At 54.7% G+C, this 17,000-nt stretch overlaps 1 protein-coding gene across 3 annotated transcripts in view; it reads left to right on the forward strand.

Annotated features, from left to right (window-relative positions):
• Positions 1-17,000, forward strand: part of PNPLA7 (patatin like domain 7, lysophospholipase) — an 80,024-nt gene that overhangs the window by 57,324 nt on the left and 5,700 nt on the right. For all 3 annotated transcript variants that reach the window (XR_016038510.1, XM_055400628.2, XM_088840966.1), the window contains exons 23-27: positions 2,992-3,055; positions 3,160-3,328; positions 9,005-9,187; positions 9,708-9,826; positions 16,844-17,000. Coding sequence is in view for 2 of the 3 variants with exons in the window: in XM_055400628.2 (XP_055256603.2) it covers positions 2,992-3,055; positions 3,160-3,328; positions 9,005-9,187; positions 9,708-9,826; positions 16,844-17,000 (692 nt within the window). In the remaining variant the exon portion in view is untranslated. The remainder of the gene's footprint in view (positions 1-2,991; positions 3,056-3,159; positions 3,329-9,004; positions 9,188-9,707; positions 9,827-16,843) is intronic.

The following is a 17,000-nucleotide window of genomic DNA, read 5'->3' on the forward strand; positions in this document are numbered from 1 at the left end:
GGCTCGGGCTGTAGCCAGCGCCTTGAGAGCTCAGAGCACTCCTAGGGGCTCCACAATTTCCCAAGGGCCTCCTCAGAACCCTCGAGTCCAGGCAGAGGCCTAGAGCAGATGTGCACCGAGGGTCAGAGAGAGCAGCCCCAGTCCCTGGGGCCTCAGACAGGGCTCCTCAGTGTTCCCGCAGCAGACACGGCCTGCCTGTCCCGTCTCGTCCTAGACTTCCAAGAGGTGAACAGAACTAGTCACTGCAGTGCCCAGGAGTGCCCGCCCTCGCAGGCTGACTGCCCCTCCAGCCCCGAGAGGGCTCCCTCTCTGTCAGGCCCTTGTGGGTGCCCGACCCTCAAGGCAGGAGTGCGGCCTTAGTGGGACCAGCGCCCTGTGTCCCGACCCCCAGAGGAGTTGCTCCCCCACTTCCACATGCTTCTGCCTTTGAGTCAGAGCTGCTTCTCTGCAGGTCAGACCAGTGGCCACCTCACAGGCACCACCCTGTGGTTCAATTCAGTCACTCAGTCGTGTCCAACTCTTTGCGACCCCATGGACTGCAGCACACCAGGCCTCCCTGTCCATTACCAACTCCCGGAGCTTGCTCAAACTCATGTCCATCGAGTTGGTGATGCCATCCAGCCATCTCATCCTCTGACGTCCCCTTCTCCTCCTGCCTTCAATCTTTCCCAGCATCAGGGTCTTTTCCAGTGAGTCAGTTCTTTGCATCAGGTGGCCAAAGTACTGGAGTTTCAGCTTCAGCATCAGTTCCGCCGATGAATAGTCAGGATTGACTTCCTTTAGGATTGACTGGTTGGATCTCCTTGCAGTCCAAGTCACTCTCAAGAGTCTTTTCTAGCACCACCGTTAAAAAGCATCAATTCTTCGGCACTCAGCTTTCTTTATGGTCCAACTTTCACATCCATACATGACTACTGGAAAAACCATAGCTTTGACTAGACAAATCTTTGTCAGAAAAGTGATGTCTCTGCTTTTTATGGTCATAACTTTTCTTCCAAGGAGCAAGTGTCTTTTAATTTCATGGCAGCAGTTACCATCTCCAGTGATTTTGGAGCCCAAGAAAATAAAATCTGTCATATTTCCATTGTTTCGCCATCTGTTTGCCATGAAGTGATGGGACTGGATGCCATGATCTTAGTTTTTTGAACATTGACTTTTAAGCCAGCTTTTTCACTCTCCTCTTTCGCTTTCATCAAGAGGCTCTTTAGTTCTTCTTTGTTTTCTGCCATAAGAGTGGTGTCATCTGCATATCTGAGGTTATTGACATTTATCCCAACAACCTGGAGTCCAGCTTGTGCTTCATCCAGCCCAGCGTTTCTCATGATGTACTTTGCATGTGAGTTAAATAAGCAAAGTGACAATATACAGCCTTGATGTACTCCTTCCCCAATTTGGAACCAGTCCATCGTTCCATGTCCGGTTCTAACTATTGCTTCTTGAACTGCATGCAGATTTCTCAGGAGGCAGGTCAGGTGGGTCTGGTATTCCCATCTCTTTAAGAATGTTCCACAGTTTGTTGTGATCCACACAGTCAAAGGCTTTGGCATAGTCAATAAAGCAGAAGTAGATGTTTCTCTGGAGTTCTCTTGCTTTTTCTACATTCCAACGGATGATGGCAATTTGATCTCTGGTTCCTCTGCCTTTTCTAAATCCAAGTTGAACATCTTGAAGTTCTCAGTTCATGTACTGGCTTGGAGAATTTTGAGCATTGCATTGCTAGTGTGTGAGATGACTGCAATTGTGCAGTAGTTTGAGCAGTCTTTGGCATTGCCTTTCTTTGGGACTGAAATGAAAACTGACCCTTTCCAGTCCTGCAGCCACTACTGAGTTTTCCAAATTTACTGGCATATTGATTGCAGCACTTTCATAGCATCACCTTTTAGGACTTGAAATAGCTCAGCTGGAATTCTATCACCTCCACTAGCTTTGTTTGTAGTGATGCTTCCTAAGACCCACTTGAATTTGTGCACCAGGATGTCTGGCTCTAGGCAAGTATTCCACTATGCGGAACATGCCCTTATTCTGTATGCTGTCAAGAAAGCAGACACTTCCAGTTAAAGACAGGCAGTGATTTCCTGTCTCTCCCCTTCTAATTGTAAGCCCTCAGGGAAGTTCAGATGCCAGTGCAGGGGTAGCCTGGGCTCCTCTTACTGCAGCAGGACTTCTTCACCCTCGGGGCAGTCCAGCAGCCTTCCTGACCCTGATGGCCACTGTCTCTCAGCTTTTGTTCCCCACCCCTGGCAGCCCTCTTGGTTGAGCAGATGTGTCTGTGCAGACAGCAGCTCCCTTCTCCAACAGATCTTCCTGACCCAGGAATCGAACTGGGGTCTCCAGTGCACGCAGATTCTTTTCCAGCTGAGCTATCAGGGAAGCCCAAGTGAAAGTCACTCAGTTGTGTCCAACTCTTTGCAACTATATAGTCCATGGAATTCTCCAGGCCAGAATACTGGAGTGCGTAGCCTTTCCCTTCTCCAGCGGATCTTCCCACCCCAGCGATCGAACCCAGGTCTCCCACGGTGCAGGTGGATTATTTACCATCTGAGCCACCCTGTAGATGGAAGAACGAGCTGACCCCAGAGACACAGCATGTGAAAGCATGCGTCTCCATCCTGGTAAACCACATCTGCTGGAATCCAGCGAGCTGCTGACTTGGGCTGGGGAAGTTGTCTGATCTCGCATTTTACAAGCTTGTGCTTCCCCTGCCCCCAACACATACACAGTCTCAGAGCTGCAGAAATTCAAGCCCAGTGTGTCAGAGGAGGAGACTAAGGTTCAGAGAGGCTGCCCGTCTCAGTGCCTGGCGCAGCCCTTTCTTTGGCACACTGCAGGCTCACCTGCCCAGAGGGTCTCCTTCAGGGCCACAGACACTTCCTCGAGAGCTGTGAGAGGTTTACTCCTTTCCCGAGAAGCAGATTCCAGGAGAAGGAAGGGCCTTGCCTGTCCTCCAAGGTGGGCTGCCGGCGGTTTTCTGCATCTGGTGGTTGTTTTTAGGCCCTGCCCTCCTGCTGACCAGTGACAGCATAAAACAGCGTCTTGGCTCTGCTGCTCTGGACAGGTACGCAGCCTCCACGTGGGAACAGCCTGGCCAAGCCCTGGCTTCCTGCTCTCAGGGGGCCCCTGCCCAGCCATGAAACACACCAGGGTGTCTGTGCCTTCCAGTGTCCACGAGTACCGGCTGTCCAGCTGGCTGGGGCAGCAGGAGGATATCCACCGTATCGTGCTCTACCAAGCGGACAGCACGCTCACGCCCTGGACCCAGCGCTGCATCCGGCAGGCGGACTGCATCCTCGTAGTGGGCCTGGGCGAGCAGGAGCCCGCGGTTGGCGAGGTGAGAGGGCTGCGGGAGCGCGGGAGTGGGCGGGGCTTCGGCGGGTGTGGCCGGGTAGTGGGCGTGGTCTCAGCAGCAGTCTGGGCAGGTCCTGGCTAGCGTGGCCCGCTCTTTTCTCAGACCCGGCTTGTCTTTTTTCCTTTGAATGAAGTATTTCAAGAACTCAGGAAGGGATGAATAGTAAGAGCAAACACCCAGACATTTGCTCTCCACATTTTGAAAACATTTTGCTGTGTTTACCTCTAGCGTTGTTTTAGCAGGAGCAGGCAGATATCTATGGTTTTTCCAGTATCACGTATGGATGTGAGAGTTTGGACTGTGAAGAAAGCTGAGTGCCAAAGAATTGATGCCTTCGAACTGTGGTGTTGGAGAAGACTCTTGAGAGTGGACTGCAAGGAGATGCAACCAGTCAATCCTAAAGGAAATCAGTCCTGACTATTCATTGGAAGGACTGATGCTGAAGCTGAAACTCCAATACTTTGGCCACCTGATGCGAAGAACTGACTCATTGAAAAAGACCCTGATGGTGGGAAAGATTGAAGGTGGGAGGAGAAGAGAAGGACAGAGGATGAGATGGCTGGATGGGATCACGGACCGATGAACATGAGTTTGAATGAGCTACGGGAATTGCTGATGGACAGGGAAGCCTGGTGTGCTGCAGTTCGTGGGGTCACAAAGAGTCAGACACGACTGAGCGACTGAACTGAGACAGATGCCGTGACGTAGCCAGTAGCCCCCCCCCGCCATGTGGTCTCTTATAAAGCCAGAGTCTCATTTTACTATGTGTGTGTACGGCGCTGTTTTTTATGTAAATCGTATTCTACTTTATACCATCTTTGTTGGATTATTGTTCAGTCACTAAGTTTTTTGTTCGATCACTAAACTGAGTCAGACCCTTTGTAACCCTGTGGACTGCAGCATGCAGGCTTCCCTGTCCTTCAGTGTCTCCCGGAGTTTGCTCAAGTTCATGTCCATTGAGTTGGTGATGCTATCTAACCATCTGCCACCTGCTTCTCCTTTTGCCGTCAGTCTTTCCCAGCATCAGGGTCTTTTCCAGTGAGTCGGCTTGTCCCATTAGGTGGCCAAATTATTGGAGCTTCGACTTCAGCAACAGTCCTTCCAATGAATATTTAGGGTTGATTTCCTCTATGATTGATTAGTTTGATCTCCTTGCAGTTCAAAGGACTCTCAAGAGTCTTCTCCAGCACCACAATTTGAAAGCATCAGTTATTTGACACTCAGCCTTCTTTATGGTCCAGCTCTCACATCCGTATGTGACTTCTGGAAAAACCACAGCTTTGACTATATGGACCTTTGTTGGCAAAGTGATCTCTCTGCTTTTTAATATGCTGCCTAGGTTTGTCATAGCTTTCTTTCCAAGGAGCAAGTGTCTTTTAATTTCATGGCTGAAGTCATTGTCTACAGTGATTTTGGAGCCTAAGAAAATAAAATCTGTCACTGGTTCTAGTTTTTCTGTTTCTATTTGCCATGAAATGATGGGACTGGATGCCATGATCTTAGTTTCTTTGAATATTGAGTTTCAAGCCAACTTTTTCACTCTCTTCTTTCACCCTCATCAAGAGGCTATTTAGTTCCTCTTCACTTTCTGCCATTAGAGTGGTATCATTTGCATATCTGAGGCTGTTGATATTTCTCCTAAAAATCTTGATTCCAGCTAGTGATTCATCCAGTCCAGCATTTTGCATGATGTACTCTGCATATGGGCTTCCCCGGTGGCTCAGAGGTAAAGAATTCTCTGCCTGCAATGCAGGAGCTACGGGTTTGATCCCTAGGTCAGGAAGATCCTCTGGAGAAGGGCATTGTAACCCACTCCACTGTTCCTGCCTGGAGAATCCCATGGACAGAGGAGCCTTGTGGGCTATAGTCCTTGGGATCACAAAGAATCAGACGCAACTAAAGGGACTTAGTGAGCACGCATGCTTTCTGCATATAAACTAAATAAGCAGGGTGACATTACACAGCCTTGTTGTATTCCTTGCCCAATTTGGAACCAGTCAGTTGTTCCATGTAAGGTTCTAACTGTTGTTTTTTGACCCGCATACTGGTTTCTCAGGATGCAAGTAAGGTGGTCTGGTATCCCCATATCTTTAAGAATTTTCTACAGCTTGTTGTAATCCACACCATTAAAGGCTTTAGTGTCATCAATGAAGCAGAAATAGATGGTTCTCTGGAATTCCCTTGCTTTTTCTGTGAACGGATGTTGGCAATTTGATCTCTAGTTCCTCTGCCTTTTCTAATTCCATCTTATACATCTGGAAGTTCTCAGTTCACAGACTGCTGAAGCCTGTGCCATCTTGAAATTCCCTTTTTTCCTCAGTGCTTACACTTCTGAGTTTTATCCATATTGTTTTACTCGTCTTGTGGCTGTTTAGTTTCTATTTGTGAATGCCCCGCCATCTGTCTGTTCTGTCAGTGGACTGTGAAATTTCCTTACTACACGCGTGTGCAAGGGTGTCTTCAGGGCACCACCTAGGAAAGCTGCTGAGCCAGAGGCTGTGTGTTGAGGTTCACAGAGCTTCCAGACCCCCCTCCAGTAGGCCGTGCTGCCGGGCAAGGCCGGGGGCTCCATGTTCATCGCCCTGCACCCGGGTCCTGTGTCTCCGGCCTCCTGGGCCTCAAGTGGAGTCTTTGTCTCTTTGTTTTGGGTCTGTCCTGTGTCCCCACCTCACGTTCGGCCCCGTCCTGGGTCAGCTGGGCCTCAAGTGGAGCCTGGGTCTCTTTGTTTTGGGTCTGTCCTGTGTCCTCACCTCACGTTCGGCCCCGTCCTGGGTCAGCTGGGCCTCAAGTGGAGCCTTCGTCTCTTTGTTTTGGGTCTGTCCTGTGTCCTCACCTCACGCTCTGCCCCGTCCTGGGTCAGCTGGGCCTCAAGTGGAGCCTTCGTCTCTTTGTTTTGGGTCTGTCCTGTGTCCTCACCTCACGCTCTGCCCCGTCCTGGGTCAGCTGGGCCTCAAGTGGAGCCTTCGTCTCTTTGTCTTGAGTCTGTCCTGTGTCCTCACCTCACGCTCTGCCCCGTCCTGGGTCAGCTGGGCCTCAAGTGGAGCCTTCGTCTCTTTGTCTTGAGTCTGTCCTGTGTCCTCACCTCACGTGCTGCCCCGTCCTGGGCCAGCTGGGCCTCAAGTGGAGCCTTCGTCTCTTTGTCTTCAGTCTGTCCTGTGTCCTCACCTCACGTGCTGCCCCGTCCTGGGTCAGCTGGGCCTCAAGTGGAGCCTTCGTCTCTTTGTTTTGGGTCTGTCCTGTGTCCTCACCTCACGCTCTGCCCCGTCCTGGGCCAGCTGGGCCTCAAGTGGAGCCTTCGTCTCTTTGTTTTGGGTCTGTCCTGTGTCCTCACCTCACGCTCTGTCCCGTCCTGGGTCAGCTGGGCCTCAAGTGGAGCCTTCGTCTCTTTGTCTTGAGTCTGTCCTGTGTCCTCACCTCACGTCCGGCCCCGTCCTGGGTCAGCTGGGCCTCAAGTGGAGCCTTCGTCTCTTTGTCTTGAGTCTGTCCTGTGTCCTCACCTCACGCTCTGCCCCGTCCCGGGTCAGCTGGGCCTCAAGTGGAGCCTTCGTCTCTTTGTTTTGGGTCTGTCCTCTGTCCTCACCTCACGCTCTGCCCCGTCCTGGGTCAGCTGGGCCTCAAGTGGAGCCTTCGTCTCTTTGTTTTGGGTCTGTCCTGTGTCCTCACCTCACGTGCTGCCCCGTCCTAGGTAGGTGGGCCTCAAGTGGAGCCTTCGTCTCTTTGTCTTGAGTCTGTCCTGTGTCCTCACCTCAGGCTCTGCCCCGTCCTGGGTCAGCTGGGCCTCAAGTGGAGCCTTCGTCTCTTTGTCTTGAGTCTGTCCTGTGTCCTCACCTCACGCTCTGCCCCGTCCTGGGTCAGCTGGGCCTCAAGTGGAGCCTTCGTCTCTTTGTTTTGGGTCTGTCCTGTGTCCTCACCTCACGCTCTGCCCCGTCCTGGTTCAGCTGGGCCTCAAGTGGAGCCTTCGTCTCTTTGTTTTGAGTCTGTCCTGTGTCCTCACCTCACGTGCTGCCCCGTCCTGGGTCAGCTGGGCCTCAAGTGGAGCCTTCGTCTCTTTGTCTTGAGTCTGTCCTGTGTCCTCACCTCACGCTCTGCCCTGTCCTGCGTCAGCTGGGCCTCAAGTGGAGCCGTCGTCTCTTTGTTTTGGGTCTGTTCTGTGTCCTCACCTCACGTGCTGCCCCGTCCTGGGTCAGCTGGGCCTCAAGTGGAGCCTTCGTCTCTTTGTCTTGAGTCTGTCCTGTGTCCTCACCTGACGTCCTGCCCTGTCCTGGGTCAGCTGGGCCTCAAGTGGAGCCTTCGTCTCTTTGTTTTGGGTCTGTCCTGTGTCCTCACCTCACGTTCTGCCCCGTCCTGGGTCAGCTGGGCCTCAAGTGGAGCCTTCGTCTCTTTGTCTTGGGTCTGTCCTGTGTCCTCACCTCACGCTCGGCCCCGTCCTGGGTCAGCTGGGCCTCAAGTGGAGCCTTCGTCTCTTTGTCTTGAGTCTGTCCTGTGTCCTCACCTCACGTTCGGCCCCGTCCTGGGTCAGCTGGGCCTCAAGTGGAGCCTTCGTCTCTTTGTCTTGAGTCTATCCTGTGTCCTCACCTCACGCTCTGCCCCGTCCTGGGTCAGCTGGGCCTCAAGTGGAGCCTTCGTCTCTTTGTCTTGGGTCTGTCCTGTGTCCTCACCTCACGCTCTGCCCTGTCCTGGGTCAGCTGGGCCTCAAGTGGAGCCTTCGTCTCTTTGTCTTGAGTCTGTCCTGTGTCCTCACCTCACGTGCTGCCCCGTCCTGGGTCAGCTGGGCCTCAAGTGGAGCCTTCGTCTCTTTGTCTTGAGTCTGTCCTGTGTCCTCACCTCACGCTCTGCCCCGTCCTGGGTCAGCTGGGCCACAAGTGGAGCCTTCGTCTCTTTGTTTTGGGTCTGTCCTGTGTCCCCACCTCACGTTCGGCCCCGTCCTGGGTCAGCTGGGCCTCAAGTGGAGCCTTTTTCTCTTTGTTTTGGGTCTGTCCTGTGTCCCCACCTCACGTCCTGCCCCGTCCTGGGTCAGCTGGGCCTCAAGTGGAGCCTTCGTCTCTTTGTCTTGAGTCTGTCCTGTGTCCTCACCTCACGTGCTGCCCCGTCCTGGGTCAGCTGGGCCTCAAGTGGAGCCTTCGTCTCTTTGTCTTGGGTCTGTCCTGTGTCCTCACCTCACGTTCGGCCCCGTCCTGGGTCAGCTGGGCCTCAAGTGGAGCCTTCGTCTCTTTGTCTTGAGTCTGTCCTGTGTCCTCACCTCACGTGCTGCCCCGTCCTGGGTCAGCTGGGCCTCAAGTGGAGCCTTCGTCTCTTTGTCTTGAGTCTGTCCTGTGTCCTCACCTCACGCTCTGCCCCGTCCTGGGTCAGCTGCAAACTAGCCGTCTCTGCTGCGGGCTCCAGCTCTGCCAGGAGCAGGGCCTCTTTGCCGAAGAAGGTTGCAGCGTGTGTTCACAAGGCCATGTTAGAGAAGCAGAGGCCGGTGCCCTCCCTGCCTGCAGGCCCCCAGAGCTCAGCGGGCATGCAGCCGCAACCCCTGGGGCCCAGCTTCACAGAGGAAGGGCCCAGCGCACTACAGCCAGGCCGTGTGGGCTGGTGGGTGAGGCGGCATCCAGCCTGGGGCCACCGTAGGCCGGGGCTCTGCTGGGCTGGCTGACTCGCGGCTCCACTCTCCCTCAGCTGGAGCGGATGCTGGAGACTTCGGCTGTGCGCGCCCAGAAGCAGCTAGTGCTGCTGCACCGGCAGGATGGGCCTGCGCCGGCCCACACCGTGGAGTGGCTCAACATGCGCGGATGGTGCTCTGGCCACCTGCACCTCTGCTGCCCTCGCCGAGTCTTCTCCAGGAGGAGCCTGCCCAAGCTGGTGAGGTGGGGCCCCAGGGCCTGCTTCCTGCCTTCCCTCCACCTCTGTCCCCAGCCTGCAGTGCTGATGGGGCTCTCACTTCTGCTTGAGCCTGAATGTTGTGTGGTGGCACCTCTGATGGAGAAGCCCCCACTTGGGGCCAGAGCCGAGCCCGGGGCCTCAAGTTGGCCCTGCCTCCTCCTTCGGACAGAAAAAGCTGCAAATCCTGAGGCACCCTTTCCTCGGGGTCCTCAGCCCTGGAGACTGGGCACGGGCCACAGTGGGAGCAGGGGCCCTGCGGCATGGTAGACACAAACTGACTGGTGTCAACGCTCAGACGTCCAGGCCCCACCCACCCTCCATGTGGGGTGGCATGTGTCGGCTGGGCCCAGGGCCATGAGGCCCTCCCAGGCGAGCCCGGGGAACTGAGGTGCTGATGGCGCAGCTCAGAACCACTGGTGTGTCCTGGAGACAACTTTGGGTCAGGAGTCAGGGAGAGCAGCTGGGTCAGGTCGGCCCTGTCTGCTGGCCTCTCTTGTAGGTGGAGTTGTACGAGCGGGTCTGCCAGAGGCCCCCAGACCGGCACTCAGACTTCTCCCGCCTGGCTAGAGTGCTGACCGGCAATGCCATTGCATTGGTCCTCGGGGGAGGGGGAGCAAGGTGAGTCCCTCTGCTTCCCATGCCCTTCTCTGCATGTGGATGTGTGGGTGTGTGTAGGAGTGTGCTCACGAGTGTGTACGTGGCTGTGTGAGTGGGCGTGTGTGTGTGTGTGCGTGGCTGTTGGTGTGTGGGTGCCTGGGCATGGGTGTGTGTGCGTGGCTGTGTGTGCGTGTGTAGGTGCACAGGCATGGATGTATGTGCATGGCTGTGTGTGGGCATGGGTGTGGGTGTGTGTGCATGGCTGTGTGTGTGGGCATGGGTGTGTGTGCATGGCTCTGTGTGTGTATGGGTGTGGGTGTGTGTGCATGGCTCTGTGTGTGTGTGTATGGGCATGGTGTGGGCGTGGGTGTGTGTGCATGGCTGTGTGTGTGGCTGTGTGTGCCTGGCTGTGTGTGCGTGTAGGTGCACAGGCATGGGTGTATGGGCGTGGGTGTGTGCATGGCTGTGTGTGTGGGCGTGGGTGTGTGTCCTTGGCTGTGTGGGCGTGGGTGTGTGTGCGTGGCTTTGGGTGTGAGTGTGTGTGTGTGTGGCTGTGTGTGTGTGTGCATTGGCGTGGGTGTGTGTGCGTGGCTGTGTGGGCATGGGTGTGTGTGCATGGCTTTGGGTGTGTGGGTGCATGGCTGTGTGATCTGTGTAGGTGCACGGGCATGGGTGTGTGTACGTGGCTTTGGGTGTGTGTGTGTGTGTGGCTGTGTGTGTGTGTGCACGGGCATGGGTGTGTGTACGTGGCTGTGTGTGTGGGCGTGGGTGTGTGTGCATGGCTGTGTATGTGTGTTCATGGGCGTGGGTGTGTGTGCGTGGCTATGTGATGTGTGTGGGTGCACGGGCATGGGTGTGTGTGCGTGGCTTTGGGTGTGTGGGTGCATGGGTGTGAGTGTGTGTGTGTGTGGGTGCATGGGTGTGAGTGTATGGCTGTGTGTGTGCACGGGCATGGGTATGTATGCGTGGCTTTGGGTGTGAGTGTGTGTGCGTGGCTGTGTGATGTGTGTAGGTGCACGGGCATGGGTGTGTGTGCGTGGCTTTGGGTGTGTGGGTGCATGAGTATGAGTGTGTGTGTGTGTGGCTGTGTGATGTGTGTGGGTGCACGGGCATGGGTGTGTGTGTGTGGCTGTGTGTGTGGGCGTGGCTGTGTGATGTGTGTGGGTGCACGGGCATGGGTGTGTGTGCGTGGCTTTGGCTGTGAGTGTGTGTGTGTGTGTGGCTGTGTGTGTGGGCCTGGGTGTGTGTGTGTGGCTGTGGCTGTGGGCGTGGCTGTGTGATGTGTGTGGGTGCACGGGCATGGGTGTGTGTGCGTGGCTTTGGCTGTGAGTGTGTGTGTGTGTGGCTGTGTGTGTGGGCGTGGGTGTGTGTGTGTGGCTGGGTGTGTGGGTGTGGCTGTGTGAGGTGTGTGGGTGCACGGGCATGGGTGTGTGTGCGTGGTTTTGGGTGTGAGTGTGTGTGTGTGTGGCTGTGTGTGTGTGTGTGGCTGTGTGTGTGGATGCGTGGCTGTGTGTGTGTGGCTGTGTGTGTGGACGCATGGGTGTGAGTGTGTGTGTGGGCGTGGGCGTGGGCCCTTGTGCACTCCCCATGCACAGATGTGGCCCCTTCACAAAGGTCTCAGGAGAGCATGTCTCTTCGTGGTTGTCTCCTCTTTCCTCTGGCCTGCAGGTGAGCTTCTCTCCGCTTTATGAAACAGGGATCTGCTCTGCTCATGACCCTTTGAAGCAGCCTTTAGCTCCTTGGGCTGGTGGGTGGGTTCCTTTAAAGATGTTGAGCCCAAACAACTTGAACCCCAGGTTGTCCTGACACTTGCTGCCCTTCTCCTGACATGTGCTAAAGAGAAATTTACGCGCGGGGCAGAAATGGAGCGGCAGGTGTGTGGTGAGGGTGCGACAGGCCCAGGCCGCCCGGTGGAGCAGCGGTGTGCGGAGGGGCCAGGCAGAACCCCCAAGGGCTGGTCCCAGGCCCCTGGCCAGGGTGGACAACAGGGCACTCCCTGGGCTGGCCGCCTGTCCCTGGGGCCCGGTGGAGGAGCATGGCTCACCATCTCCGTTGGCTGGAGGACACCCCTTCCAGAGTGAGCTGGAGGAGAGAGGAGCCCAGAGGGCGGACGCCCCTTAGAGTCACGGGGGCCGCCCACCCTGCTCACCTCCTCCACTCCTCAGCTAATCATATCTGGCTGAGGTCTGAGAGATACTGCAGGTGAGCCTCAGAACGGCTTGTCTGACTGGACTCATGCTCCTCACTTCCCTAGGACTGGAGATGCTGGGGCTCGACGCTCTGGCCTGAGACCCTTAGGGAAAGGAAGGGGGCGATGCTGGTCCGTGTTCTCCCTGTGGACCCTGCCCCTCACCCAGCTTCCTCCCTGGTTTCATCTCCCTTCACAGTGCATGTTGCCGCCTGTTGCCGCCTTGCTCTGAGGTCCGGGAGGGACCCCACATAGTGACGCTGGTGCTCTGAGTGCGGCCTGGCCTGGGGTAGGGGGCTAGTGAGCACTGTGCCTGTTCATCTTGGGTAATTCAGAGGCATCATTAGTGCCATGTTTTCACTTGAAAGCTGAGCTAGTGGGCCTGGAAAACCAGGCAATTTGCTCAGAGTTGCCAGGTTAGTGGGGCACTCAGGTACTTTCTGTGGGCTGGGACACTGAGGTGCGTGGAGCAGCTGGTCCAGACTTGGACCTGGTTTGCTGCAGCATTTTTAATGAAAATTTAATCAAAGTGGCATTTAGTAAGGCCCTGTAGTGTTTGCGTAACACACAGTACCTTCTGCCCATCCTGCCTGTCAGCAAATCCAGAGTTGTCCCAAGACAGCATCCTGCAGACAGTCATTTCAGCTGCTCCACAGCTGTTTCCTCATTCCCTGCTCCACACCACAGCATAGTCGATTTACAATATTGCCTTCGTTTCAGGCATATGGGAAGTGATTCAGTTACACACACACGCACATATATTCTTTCCCATTGTGGGTTATTACAGGATAGTGAATGTGCTGCGCAGTAGGCCTTTCTTGTTTGTTTTTGTCTTTTTCTTTTTTTTCAGTTCTAAATTACTGAGTTCTAAGCCCGCCCAGACATATACAAAGTCAGACTCTGTCCATCTCTGCCATCTGTCCTGTCTGCCTCCTCACTCAGGGTCCCGGGCGGCCCCTGCCCGGTGGCAGAGCCTGTCTGCCCTGGACTGAGGCAGCTGCTGCTGCTGTGTGCGCTCAGCTCGCCTGGCGCCGCGCCCGCCCGCGGAGCTCTGCTGGGCCGGGCAGCGGCCCCTCCCAGGCACACTGCTGAGGTGCTGACAGAGTCTCTGTCCCTGTGATCTGGGAGCTGCCCCATGTGTCCTGTTTCCATTTCTGGGTGCTGTGTCTTCCCCTCTCGCTATATTCCTGATTCTGTTAAGAGTTCATACTCTAGAAATTTCTTTGAGAGCAGATGCCAGGAGCATGCCTAGCAGAGTGTGCTGGTTCTCTGCACCCTTGCAGGACAGCCTGGTTGTGGCATTCTGGGTGGAAGAAGTTTCTCTGGGAATTCTTTCCATTGTCCGTGTAGCTTCTAGGATCGCTGTGAAGTCCAGTGTCATTTTGTTCCCAAGGCCTGTTCCCGTTGGGTCTTGCAGGCAAGTCTCTTCATTCTCGAGTTTCTGAAAGCGCTTGATGAGGGCCTGGGTCTCACAGTTTGTGTTTCTCTGAGAGTATCGGTGCTCGCCTGCTGAGTTTTCCGCTCTGTGCTGGCCTGTGCCTGCTCGGCCCGTGAGCTCTGTGTGGGTGTGCTGTCTGTGTGCCCCGGCTGCACCTGCGGCGTCGCTGCCGGGACTCTGGGCTCCACGCTGTGCTAGTCCTCGTGTCCGCGATGTCTGGGCTCTGCTCTAGGTTTGGTTACTATGCACAGAATGGCTGTCAGCATTTGTACACGAGTCTTCCTTGTGGGATAACACCTAGGAGCGGGCCGCCTCTGCCTGCAGTAGTTGAATATATCCAACGCCCCAGAGGCTGTGAGAGCCTGGCCTGCCCACGCTTCTGTCACCCTTGGCCTTGTCAGGGCAAGCATGGCCATACTCCTGGTGCCGCTGGGACATGGTCTGCATCCCTGAACTCGGGCTCTAGGGCCTCCTTTCCCGGTGGCGTGTCCTCTGCCGTTTTGTTGGAGGGGTTGTGTGTAGTCCGGATACAAGTCTGCCAGATGTGTTTATTACTAATACTGTCTCCAGTCTTTGACTTTTGTTTCCTAGTGGCTCTTTTTGATGAGCTCACTTTAACCTGGCGAACCTCTGGGGCTCAGGGGGCTCTTGCCAGGGCCTCATCTTCTCGAAGCTTGTGCTTCTGGGCCTGCAGTCCCCCCACAGGTGCCACCTCTGAGTGGCGGAGCTCTCAGTGGGTGAGGGTCTTCTCCCTCCCATCACTCCCTCCCTGCTAAGCTGCTACGGCGTCGGGCTCAGATGCCAGCACCTGCCCAGGTGTGGGCTGCGCTGGGGCCTGCTGTCCTGGCCGCACTGCACGCTGTCTCCTTGCTTCCTTTGCAGGGAGCCTCTGTAGGGATCACCAGGCAGTGCAATCCCTTCACCCTCCCTCCCCTCAAAACTGTTTAGATTGTCCTCATTCCTCTGCGCCTCCATGTAAACTTCAGAATCATCCAAGAATTTTATGGGTTTTGCTATTGCAAATGGCCTGCTTTAAATTTCATTTTAAATTGCCTGTCACCAGTATGTAGAGATACAGATGATATCGGTAAGCATGTCGTCTTTACAACCTTGGTAAATTCACTTCTTCTGTTTCCTTCTTTGTAGTTCTTTCGAGTTTTTTATATATACAGTTACGTCTTCTGAGAATAAAGACAGTATTTCCTCTTTCTTTCCACAGTACACACATGCCTTTGCTTCTCTTCCTCGTCTGTTGCACTGGTTAGAGCTTCCCGCAGGTCTGAGCAGGTGTCGAGTGAGCCCTTGCCTTGCCCACAGCATCAGGACTGCACTCCCTTTAGCGGCTGAGTGCCGCGCAGCTGCTGGCCTCCCAAGACGTCCTGTACCAGACTGAGGGCGTGCCTTCTGTTCTTAGCTGACCACGTTTTCATCATGGGGGCTTGTTTTTCTGGGTCTGTGATATTCTGTGATTTACTCCTATATTCTGTTGATACGCTGGATCACACAGTGATTCTAGCGTCACCTCCTTGGGACAGACTCATTGGCCTGTGGCCCTGCCGTGTCTGCCAGGCCCTCGGGTCCGCCGGAGGTGGGCTCTGCTTGTCCTCGCCTGAAGTGCAGGCAGGTTTGTTTGCTGCCACTTCTTTTGTCTGGAAGGTCTTATGTGGCTTGTGCTGTTTTTCTTTATATGTTTAGTACAATTCACTAGTAAAACAATCTGGACATGAAATTTTGTGAGGATTCAAGAATTAAACTCCCCTTGTTTTGGTGGTTACAGGACCGCCCAGGTTTTCTACTTTCAGTGTCAGGGCTGGAAAGCTGTGTCATTCATAACTTGTGTTATGAATGTGTCCGTTTTACCCAAGTTTTCCCACTTAAGGCACAAAGTTACCATTAACTTCTTACCTGGAGTGTCTGTATGGATGTTCCCTTTTTCAGTCTGAGGTTAGTCGTGACAACGGCCTGTCTGCCTCCTTCTCCTGTCTCTTTCTCTGTCCCACCCCCACATCTCTCTGTCCCCCTCTCTTTTCTTTTCCGAATCAGTCTTACCAGGAGCTATCAACTGAACTCATCTTTTCAGAGCACCTGCTTGTGGCTCTCAGGGTCCTCTCTATTATATGTTTGTTTTCTGGTTCATTAATTTCTCAGTGCAGTTCAGTTCAGTCGCTCAGTCGTGTCCGACTCTCCGCGACCCCATGAACCACAGCACGCCAGGCCTCCCTGTCCATCACCAACTCCCGGAGTACACTCAGACTCATGTCCATCGAGTCGGTGATGCCATCCAGCCATCTCATTCTCTGTCATCCCCGTCTCCTCTCGCCCCCAATCCCTCCTAGCATCAGACTTTTCCAGTGAGTCAACTCTTCGCATGAGGCGGCCAAAGTATTGCAGTTTCAGCTTTAGCATCAGTCCTTCCAATGAACACCCAGGATGGATCTCCTTTAGAATGGACTGGTTGGATCTCCTTGCAGTCCAAGGGACTCTCAAGAGTCTTCTCCAGCACCACAGTTCAAAAGCATCAATTCTTTGGTGCTCAGCTTTCTTCACAGTCCAACTCTCACATCCATACTTGACCACGGGAAAAACCATAGCCTTGACTAGACGGACCTTTGTTGGCAAAGGAATGTCTCTGCTTTTTAATATGCTATCTAGATTGGTCATAACTTTCCTTCCAAGGAGTAAGCGTCTTTTAATTTCCTGGCTGCAATCAGCATCCGCAGTGATTTTGGAGCTGGTCTTTATTATTTCCTTAATTTTGCCCTCTTCGATTTAAACTGTTGTTTCTTTCCTGACTTATGGGCCAGCAGACGCTGTGTGAGAAGGACCGGGTGGCAAGGCTTCTACCTCCCAGCCAGCACAGGCAGGCCGTAGCTCTGGGTGCTGCCCCTGGGAGGTAACGTGCCTTTTTGTTCTCAGTCTGGTCCAAAGTTTCCTTCACCTTGGGTTTTCAACAGTGTAGGAATGGTTTGCTTTTCTCATTTATGCTCTGCGCTTAGAATGCTTCTTGAACCCCAGGCTCGATGTCGGTCATTGGTTCTAGACCTTCCCGACCTCCCTGTCTCTCGGGTGTCACTCTGTCTGCTCCTCCCATCCATCCCTACTCCTGCTGCAGTCCTGGGGTCTCTGATCCTCCCAAGTGCTGTTTCTGGTTGTGTGGACACCCCGCAGAAGTGGACAGACGAGCCTTCACCTGCCCCAGAGCCAGCTTCAGCACCCCACAGGGAGGCTGAGCACCGGCTGCTGCTCGGGAGCATCGCTGCCCCCATCGCTGCCCTGCCGCTGCCCCTGCCACCATTGTCCCACTTCCCAGGACATGAACAGGACGTGGGTGCTGAGCGGTGGGCAGGACAGGACGACTGTCCTGGGTCCTGGCGGGCAGAGCGGGTGCTGACTTCTGCTCCTGTCGGTGTAGAGGCTGCGCACAGGTGGGCATCATCCGGGCCCTGACGGAGTGCGGCATCCCCGTGGACATGGTCGGAGGGACATCCATCGGGGCCTTCATGGGCGCCCTGTACTCGGAGGAACGCAGCTACAGCCAGATCCGCATCCGGGCCAAGCAGTGGGCGGAG

Source organism: Moschus berezovskii, chromosome 11 (genome assembly GCF_049115385.1).
Source record: "Moschus berezovskii isolate FMDL1 chromosome 11, NW_MosBer_1.0, whole genome shotgun sequence".
NCBI lineage: Eukaryota > Metazoa > Chordata > Mammalia > Artiodactyla > Moschidae > Moschus > Moschus berezovskii.